The sequence below is a fragment of the Odocoileus virginianus genome, chromosome 8 (assembly GCF_023699985.2).
Source record: "Odocoileus virginianus isolate 20LAN1187 ecotype Illinois chromosome 8, Ovbor_1.2, whole genome shotgun sequence".
NCBI classification, from domain to species: domain Eukaryota; kingdom Metazoa; phylum Chordata; class Mammalia; order Artiodactyla; family Cervidae; genus Odocoileus; species Odocoileus virginianus.
The window spans coordinates 70,056,882-70,067,453 of record NC_069681.1 but is presented as its reverse complement, the minus strand read 5'-3'; the positions used below and the strand labels follow the sequence as shown (position 1 = coordinate 70,067,453).

Genomic DNA, 10,572 nt, shown 5'->3' with positions numbered 1-10,572 from the left:
CGTAACGGCAGAGAGGAGAGGAAGGTGAGGGGAGAGCTCTGCACACAGCCCTGAGAAAACTGCACACAGTCACACACACTCACCAGGACTCTCCTCTGCTCGGCTCACGCCGTCCAGAATTTCTTGGTCACCTTCTGCAGCTATATATGCCCACGTGTCAGTCTCATCTCTTGTATTTCTTCTTTCTTTAAGTAATGGCTTGTTTTCCTTGGTTTTGTGGTCTTCTGTGACTTTACAGTCTGGTGGTATTTCATCTCTTTTCCGATTATTCTCAGGAAAATCATTTTTTTCTTCTGGAGTTAATTTAAACAAATCAAATGCATTTCTGATTTCCTTAAATGCTACTGGAAAGAAATAAAATTGATAATGAGTCACTAATTTCTTTGTAATCAAAAGAAAATCTGGGTGTTTTAAAAAAAAAAAAAAAACACAGGTATTTTCTTAATTCTTACTAATATCTGCCTTGGTAGGAAAGCCTGATCAGGTTGACTATCACAGCCATGAAGCCTTTCCACTCATCTTTGTGTTGGCTGCTCCGTATTTAGAAAGGACAGCCAAAGTGAACAGCTCTTCTTCTGGGGGTCCGAACTATTTGCAGTTTTGACAAAGGCCACCACAGCTCATGAGCCTCAGAATAATCCTAGTCATGTCACCAACCACCCTTCTGCTGAGACACCACCTCCACCATGCCTGGAAGTGAGCTGGTACAAAAGTGACTTTTGGCGGAGACTGGAAGATGGAAGGGTGTCAGCACACTGACTGTGGCCCAGCAACACTGCACCTGATGCCTGCGAAAATCCACTCACTTTAAAGACAAACCAGAGAGAAGACTGGCAAAGCAGCAGATCTGCAATAACAACCCCCCCCCCCAAAAGGGGTAGAACAGAACAGAGTGAACAACTATAAACTTTAGGTATATAGCAGATAAGTGTTTTGTTTTTTAAAATTCTGAATTCTTTTATGTTAAATAGGAACACCTTCTCAATAGTACTTTTAGGTGACATCTCTCATTTATCTTCCTCTGTAAGAACTGCATAGGCTTAAACAGTTTTAAACACCTGTAATAAACTACAGTTTGCTACGAGCAGAGGTATCCTGGTTAATGCACAACATGGTGTGACCAGAGGAAAAGCAAGCCTTATATGAGTGCAGTCCTAACCAACACAAATTAAACCTTTTCTTTTTCAATAAGAAAGCTAGTCCAAATAAAGCTCTCATTCTATAAAGATGTATCATTTCCAAATCACAGTGAAAGGAACCTGAGCAATTTACTAATTTTGTTTTCTGTGTGCCTTGAAGAAACCTCACCAAGTATATGACACAGCAAAACAACACATGCAGAATGTAATATCACAGTGGCAGCACTGAGGGTGCTTGTCCCAGACATATTTAAACTCTGAATATTCTGATTATTTACATAGAACACCAGTCCAATAGCAAAAATAGAGAATGGCAAGTGGAACATCTCATTCAATGTTCAGAAATAAAAGCATTAACCATTCTTTCCATTTTCCACAGTTAAGTCCCGAATTCTGAATAATTCTGAATATTTTCCAAGGTACTCTATGAAGAGGATGCTGAATCCATTGTAATACAGCATAATGCAACATAAAGACTCATGTTCACCGATTCTGACACACTCCCAAAATATACCCCCAAGTGCAGTTTTATTTCTGTCCTGGAGGCTGGGTGCCAAGGATCGGACAGAAGCACAGGTACATATAAGCTGCGAGGTTAGTCAACAGACTCTGAAAACTGAAAAACTGCAGACACAGTGAGGCTGGCAAAGGCCCAGCTATAGCACCTTTTGGACTCGGGGTGGAAGCAGGTAGGTTTTAGCAGCAGGGATACTGAAAATTGGACTCCAGGTGTGGCCTTCTGAACTTAAGGAACAGACTGAACATTCACAGTAAACATGTACCTGAAACTGACAGATACTCAGAGGAAGAAAGAGTTCCTAACTACTTCTAATCTTACAATATTTTGAATCTCCAGTCACTCTCTGAAGAGAGGCTTAGAGCTGCAGCATCACTATGAAGAAGCACAGTCTCTACATTACACTCACCTGCACACAAGCCATCAAAGCTGTTCCTTCCCAGATTCCATCAACCCTGCCACTTCCTGCCAGGTCTGAACTGAAGCTTAGAGCCCAAACTCAATTTTAGTATTACCTCAGTTACACAGTTTGTGGGAGAACACTCTCAAGAAATCATCCGTCTCTTAGAATCACTGCTTCCACAAGAACTTGTTTTCCAAGTACTTTTTGGTGTGTGAACTGAAATAACCAGTTTTATTCAAACACTGTAATGGTGAACGTTTTATAAAGTACTTGTTCTAGTACTAACATGCACTATAGATTCCTGAGTTATATTTTGATGTGATCAAAATGTATACTGTATTTATACAAATGACACAGAGCTAAACACAATAAATTGATTAAAGAAGTTTATCTCAGTATCTACTATAAGAGATACTTATTTACTTTTCTGTCAAAACTAATTTCCTGTCTCTTTAAAGATAACGTATTCCCACCAGAATCTGAAACACTGTAAATTGACTATATTTCAATTAAAAAATTAAAGTTAAAAAAAAAATGAAGATAACGTATTTCATCTCATACCCAAAAGGAAAAAGAACAAGGTGATCAGATGGGGGAGGAGTTAGTTATACTAGTAACATACATTATTATGTAATAAATGAAGATTACTGGTAAACAACACTAGCATAATGTTCTTAAGTCCCCAGTGAACAAATTTTCTACTCAATGACCTTGCAGGTTAGAAGAGAGTCTGTCTTCACAGTGAACTAGACTCGGTCTGAAAGACCAACATAAATGACAAATGCCACTATTCACTCACTCTTTAATGCCTTGGGCTCTTTTCGGCCTTTTTCTTCCTTGTCCAATTCTTGCCTTTTCTGGTATTTTTCTTTGGGTTCGCATTTTTTGGTCTCTCTCTCCTGAAAAAGACACATAAGACCCCAAACACAGACAGAGCTGGTACTGATACTGAAAACTGGGCAACAGGTTCCTGGCATTAGGCCCCCCTTCTGTGAACTGTGCACATGACCCCTGACGACTATGTCTTTGCTCACGTCAGCTGCTTCCTTGGTCAAGTTTACCCCCAACCTCAACAATTCATAAAATATCACATTTAAAACCCAACACCAAGTTTCCTTGAAGAATTTTTTATTGCTAATAATAAAATTCCAAAAAATTTCACCTACAGTCCTATTAACCAAACACAACTGTTTTTAATCCTCCATATTGTCCCTCGGATCTAATTTTACAGATAATTTTGTTGTTTAAAATTTATTTTTATTTACATTGTATAGATATTTTTACTTGACTGTGTTCGTATGTATGTATGGTTTTCTTCACTGTAACATTTTGTAAATTTCCATTTTTGTTATGCTGACCTCATAGTATTTCAATGGATATTTAACAGTCCTCAACTATTATGATACTTTCTTAACTTTTTCCCTCATGACTATACAGGCTAGCATAGCATTAGTTTAATAACAGAGCAGGATCCCATGGGGCCTTCCCAGGGCAGACCCCGCACGCCCCGCCCCGCCCCGCATATCCTTTGCTGCAGCTAACCACTCTGGAGAACCTGGGTAACAGTGTCTGGTGCACACTTCCTGTGTACTTTTACAGATGTGAAATCCCCCACCAAAGGGAAGGTGTTAACTGCTTGATGACCATGAAGACATGGCCCTCCCAGGCCTAATGGAGTCTAAGGATCAACATAACCCTGTGACACCACTGCTTAATCTCACCGTCAATGAACCAGAGAGTTGTGCACAACTGATCACAGGTCCTGCCACCCACCCCCCTCCACCTGGGCCTTTAAAAATGCTATGCTGAAACCCTCTGGAGGGTTGGGGTTTTCAAGCAGGAGCCACACCCATTCTCCTTGCACTGGGGCCTTTCCCATAAAGGCTGCCCTTTTCTTCGTCACAAGCTGGGGTGGGACGACTGGCTTCACTGTTCTCATGTGGGATCTTAGTTTCCAACCCACGCCCCCTGCAGTAGAAGATGGAAGTCTTAGCCACTGGACCACCAGGAGAGTTCACTGTGGCTCAGATGGTAAAGAATCACCTTGCAATGCAGGAGACCGGAGTTCGCTCACTGGGTCGGGAAGATTCCGTGGAGAAGGAAATGGCAACCCACCCCAGTAATCTTGCCTGGAGAAGTCCATGGACAGTGAGTGGAGGCTGGCAAGCTACAGTCCACGGGTCTCAAAGAGTCAGACACAACTGAGCACACACACACACCAGGGAAGTTCCAGAAGTGGTATATTCTTAAGACAACATGGGGAAAATATAAGTAGGATGTGAAAAGCTAATAGAATAAACTGACAAAGCGCTAAGCTTTAACTTCACAATGCTACATCGTATCTGAATTCCTCTAAAAACTCAGACTTGTTCACAAATTAGCCCCGAATTTTCCAGCTGCAGTAAGTCCAAAAGAAAAGTCTGGATTAGACTAAAAGAAAAGTTGAGGTGCTTTCAAAAGTGGGATCGTCAGCATTTATAGTTGCTTCCCACCAGTTGGACTAGTGGGAAGACTCAGGGCTTTCCTGGTAGCTCAGCTGATAAAGAATCTGCCTGCCTGCAATGCAGGAGACCTGGGTTTGATCCCGGGGTTGGGAAGATCCCCTGGAGGAGGGGATGGCAACCCACTCCAGTATTCTTACCTGGAGAATCTCCATGGACAGAGGAGAACAGCAGGCTACATACAACCCATGGGGTCGCAGAGAGTAGGACATGACTGAGCGACTAAGCACAGCACAGACAGACTAGTAGGGGAACAGTCTCTTTGGCATTTTAACTATTTTAAGCTGGTTACTGATAAGTAACAGCAGGCAAGGAAAAAAACTCTGAAAGCCAAGTCAGAGCCACCCTTTTGAGAGACATTTGCATCTCTGAGGGAAATCTCCTCTGGCAAGGGCGTCTCTAAGCCTCTAGGAGTTCTCAAGTGGCAGGCAAGGACTCAACAGTCTGTGCGGCAACCTTGCCCTTGTTTACAGTGCTTCTCCTCCCAGGACTGGTTCCCCACCTCAGCATCATCTTTTGTCTTTGGCTGAGGGTGATGTTTGAGGTGAAGGGCTTCACCCATTTTGGAGAGTTACTCAGTTTTCCTAGGTCTCTTTCATGTGTATGTGTTAGTAAACTTTAAATTTTCCCCATGTTAATCTGTTTCATGTCAGTTCAATTCTAGAGCAGTCAGGCAACCTAGAATCTAGGAGGGAGAAGAAAATCTCCCGATAAAGTATTAACTCCTTAAGGGTAGAAGAACTTCTCTTATAGGCACACATCAGAGATACTACAGGGTCGGCTTCAGATCCATGAAATAAAGCAAACATTGCAATAAAGTGAGTTATAATTTTTCTGTCTCCCAGTGCATATAAAAGTTATATTTACACTATAGAATTAAATGTGCAACAGCATTATGTCTAAAATAGCCATACCTACCTTAATTAGAAAAAAATATTGTATTGCTAAAAAATACTGGCTGTTGCCTGAACCTTCTTCAGCTTATTGCAAAAACAAAATCAAAGATCACTGATCACAAGAAGTACAGTAATAATGAAAAAGTTTAGGGCTTCCCAGTGGTCCAGTGGTTGAGACTCCAGGGGCATGGGTTCCATCCCTGGTCAGGAAAGTTCCACACAGGGTGGCCAAAAAGCGAAACAAAAGTTCAAAATAATGCAAGAATTACCAAAATGTGGCAAGGAGACAGGAAGTGAGCAGATGCTACAGGAAGAACGGCTCAGATACAGGTTGCCACAAACCTTCAGTCTAATAAGAAACGCACTATCTGCTAAGTGAAAAGAAATGAGGATGGGCTGTGTTCCACTGTCTCCAAGTCTTTACTTAGAGCACCAGCCTGAGTGGAATGTCCCTGTGTTCTGTCAGACGCAAATGTTAGTCCTCAGTGGGATCCAACCACCCTCCACCAGGACCTGTATACTCACCTCTCCCGGGGAGTCGGTGGGCCTGGACATCTTTGGCGGTGTCACGGCAGAGGCAGGCACTGGCTTATCCAACTCTGTGCTGCTTTGGCCTTTGTCTTGATTCCTTTGCTTTTTCTGTGTAGTTTTCTTCTCTAAGAAGAGGTTCTTGTTTTCTAGCTTTTTGCTCTCTTTAAGTTCCTCTGTCCTTCTTGGTTTCTTTTTTTTCCTCCTTGCTTTGACCTCGTCCTCATCAGCACTTACACTGCCATCCTGCTGTATATCAGAAGCAGCATCTAGACTGGCTTCTTGCTCAGCTTTATCTTTAGCACCTCTAAACTTCTGCTTTTCCTCTCTGTTGTCAACCTGTAAATCTTCACAGTCCTCTTCCTGAAGGGGGGAATCACTAAGTACACCAGGTTCAGAGTCCACCTGAGATTCAACACATTTCTCTTTTTTTGTTTTTCTAATTTCTTTGGAATCGTCTCTTATTTTAGTCTTTAAATCTCTCATTTCACCCTTTTTAACTTTCTTTAACTCCTTAGTTTCTTTTATATCATCTTTTTTGGGCTTTTTGGATTCCTTTAATTCTTCTTTGGCTTCCAAAATTCTTTTCTTTGTCCTTATATCAAAACCCAAACTTTCAGAGGAGCTCTCCAGGTCTGGTTTGGGCTTGTCTTTCAGTTTCCCAGTCTTTGCTTTCTTCTTTTTCAGGTCGTCGGGGCTTTTCTCTTCCTTATGCCTTAGTTTTTTCTTTTTCTTCTTTGGAGAAGTATCTTCTTTAGTCTCACTCTGTTGATCACTATCAGAGTTTGCCTCAAATATGTCATTATTTAAGGACAGTCTCTATAAAGTATAAAAAAGATTTAAAAACTCATTAAGAACATAGTAATTTAAAAGGTTTTGAATACTCATACTAATGAAATCTGGTAGGAATTTTTTCCCTATAGTTTCTCAACTTCTTAAAATTATTTATGTAACTGAGGTTGTATAACTTACTTACACTGCTAACTTAAGAAATAGGTCTTGGGAAAAAAAAAAAGAAATAGGTCTTGGAGGTGACAATAAGCATCAATTTAAGGAAACATAAACACAGAGGGACAGAAATGACCAGTGCTGCTGTAGGTCCTAACAGTCATATGTATGGTGGGTTATATATAATTCCAACTTCAAAATTTCCAAAACACCAATAAGTAATTTGTAAAGATTTATTTATTTGATGACAAAATAACTCTTTAAGAATTACGTATCTGTCTAGATATAAAAACACTACGCAAAGCATTTTCAGGTCTATTTCCCCACATTCTCTTCTAAATGACTTAGGGAAGGACAAGAGGGAGAAAAAAGATGGGTGTATTTTTAAGTTTTCCCTGTGGTGCTTCAGCAAAGACCACCACCGAGTTTAATAAGGTAGTGGAATGTGGTGGCACTGGCAAAACTTTTTGACTCTTCCTATACCGCTTTATAAAAAAACAACTAGTGAAACAGGAGGGAGGGGGTAAAGCACAGTCTTTAAATGAATGACGTGGCCCAAGGTCAGGACATAAATGGTTAGAACTAACCAGGTCTGACAAATCTAGACAGTGTATTAAAAAGCAGACACATCACTTCGCTGACAAAGTTCTGTATACTCAAAGCTATGGTTTTTTCAGCAGTCATGTACAAATGCGAGTTGGACCATAAAGAACGCTGAGCGCTCAAGAATTGATACTTTTGAATTTTGGTGCTGGAGAAGACTCTTGAGAGTCCCTTGGACAGCAAGGAGATCAAACCAGTCAATCCTAAAGGAAATCAACACTGAATATCCACTAGAAGGACTGATGCTGAAACTGCAATACTTTGGCCATCTGATGCAAAGAGCTGACTAACTGGAAGACAGAGATACTGGGAAAGACAGGGCAAGAGAAGGGAGCAGCAGAGGATGAGATAGTTGGATGGCATCACTGCTCAATGACATGAGTTTGAGCAAACTCTGGGAGATAGTGAAGGACAGGGAAGCCTGGTGTGCTATAGTTCATGGGGCCAAAAGTCACACAGTGACTGAACAATGAATAACCAGGTCCAAGATGATGAAGACGACTTCCACTAGACCTTGAGCCTCAGTGTATGCTCACTGTAACACATCAGCAGGCTAAGTGACATACCCAGAGGCACCATGACAGTTCCAAGAAACTGAAAGTGTTAATGGCTCCATCATGTCTGACTCTTTCTGACCCCATGGACTGTAGTCAGCCAGGCTCCTCTGTCCATGGAATTTTCCAGGCAAGAATACTGGAGCAGGTAGCCATTTCCTTCTCCAGGGGATCTTCCTTGCCCAGGGATTGAACCTGGGCCTCTCAGAGTTCAACCTGGGAAGTGTTGACAGTTCCAAGGTCGAGCATAAAAGGTCAGAAAGTGGCCCAATTTCTGGAAATCCCCACAGCTTCCCCAAAACAGCTGGAATACTCCTCCTACTTCTCAGCCTATGAAATTACCCACCTATAAAAACTGACAAGCCCATAGCCTGGGGCTGCTCTTGCCTTCTGAGATGGCCCTCACCCTGTGGACTGTTTCTAAGTGAATTCACTTCTTACCTATCACTTTGTGGCTCACTGAATTCTTTCTGTGACATCAAGTATTTGAGCTTCATTAAGTTCCAGGTATGATCAGGGATTTAAAAGACAGTGGGGGGGGGGGGGGGAGACAGTGGGTTCAAGTCCCAGCCTGAGGTACACAGTCTAACCTGGACAGCAAAACAACCCCCACCCCCCAGCCCATGCCACAGACAACATCTACAACAAAATTAAGTGTCCAAGTGTTTCAATGAACCCTAGAATATAAGCTGGTAGGAACAAACACTGCAGGCAGTAAAGAATCCACCTGCAAGGTAGGAGACCTGGGTTCGATCCCTGGGTTGGGAAGATCCCCTGGAGAAGGGAAAGGGTACCCACTCCAGTATTCTAGCCTGGAGAATTCCATAAACTGTATAGTCCATGACTGAGTGACTTTCGTTTTACTTTTCACTTTAGGAACAAACTAGTAATAGCAGTAAGACCCCTGTGGTACAAATATCCACACAAGAGCAAGCAAAGGTAGCAAGGAGAATGGAAGAAACCACTCAAAAGTCTAGCGGGTCACTGTGAGGGGAGCTGCTGAAAGGGCAGGAGCTCTGGGCACTGGACCGTGAAGGGACGGCCCAGGCTGAGCGTTCTCTAGAGTAATCAGCTGGTGCTCCCTGCCAGGTGTACCGGAAAAGGCCCCACCATGAGAAACTGCTGAGATCAGATTCCAAACAAAGAAGGTCAGAGAAAATAGAAAATAGAAGATTCAGATATAAGTGATGGTGGTGGCAGGCTACAGCCTCTAGGGTTGCAGAAGAGTTGAACGTGACTTAGTGACTAATCAACAACAATGATGGTGGCGGCAAGGTGAAACCAGAGCCCAAAAAAACCCGTCATAAGTCTGAGGTTATACTGTCTAATTCTTCATAAAATAAATAAAGCTTGCTCAGCAGTCATAAAGCTAAAAAATAGTATCTTGTTCTCCTCCTTTGCCTCCTAAAATTTCAAAAAAGTAATTCATATAAATATAAGCAATATAAATTGATTGCTCTAGAGCAGAGTATTTTACTGAATTGTTATAAGAGAAAGCAGACAAAGGAACAGAGTAATTAACCTAAAAAGAACAACAGCATGCAAGAGAGATACACCTACTGTTAAATACAAACAGGCCCCAAATGCAGTTGCTGATCCTAAGCCCATCAAGAGAAATAACTAACCACACTCAGAATTATAAACCAGCAGTCTAGAGTTTTCTGATCAGCAGTGGTGAAGTACCTGCCCTAATAGGACCCCCAGCCTCTCCGTGAGGCAAGGTGATCTGGTTTGAAATAGTCTCACAGTCTTTATTTTCTTGGACTCCAAAATCACTGCAGATGGTGACTGAAGTCATGAAATTAAAAGACACTTGCTCCTTGGAAGAAAAGCTGTGACAAACCTAGACAGCATATGAAAAAACAGAGACATTACTTTGCCGACAAAGGTCCATCTAGTCAAAGCTATGGTTTTTCCAGTAGTCGTGTATGGATGTGAGAGTTGGACCATAAAGAAAGCTGAGTGCCAAAGAATTGATGCATTTGAACTGTGGTGAGTCCCTTGGACTGCAGTCAATCCTAAAGGAAATCAAACCTCAATATTCACTGGAAGGACTGATGCTGAAACTAAAGCTTCAATACTTCGGCCACCTGGTGTCAAGAACTGACTCACTGGAAAAGACCCTGATGCTGGGAAAAACTGAAGGCAGGAGAAGAGAACGACAGAGGATGAGATGGTTGGATGGCATCACTGACTCAATGGACACTAGTTTCAGCAAGCTCCAGGAGTTGGTGATGGACAGGGAAGCCTGGTGTGCTGCAGTCCATGGGGTTGCAAAGAGTTAGACAGGACTGAGCGACTGAACTGAATCGTCTTCATCTGCCAATTACAACCTTCCCTTTCATGAGCTCCTGGGAGCATCCTTCTGTTTGTTAGATAGATGCCGTCTGATTCATGAACTGGATAAAGCCAATTAGAGCTTCAAATTTACTCAGCTGAATTTTGGTTTATACAAAACAATGAAAATAAAAAAATTTGAGGCA

General features: G+C 42.0%; 1 protein-coding gene across 3 annotated transcripts in view; it reads right to left on the bottom strand.

The window, feature by feature from the left end:
* MPHOSPH8 (M-phase phosphoprotein 8) overlaps positions 1–10,572 on the bottom strand; it is a 42,676-nt gene that overhangs the window by 12,645 nt on the left and 19,459 nt on the right. For 2 of the 3 annotated variants that reach the window (XM_070471624.1, XM_070471623.1), the window contains 3 exons: positions 5,982–6,803; positions 2,859–2,958; positions 84–344 (listed from right to left, as the gene is read on the bottom strand). In XM_070471624.1, coding sequence (XP_070327725.1) covers positions 84–344; positions 2,859–2,958; positions 5,982–6,803 — 1,183 coding nt within the window. The remainder of the gene's footprint in view (positions 1–83; positions 345–2,858; positions 2,959–5,981; positions 6,804–10,572) is intronic. The other variant, XM_070471622.1, reaches the window with a different exon arrangement.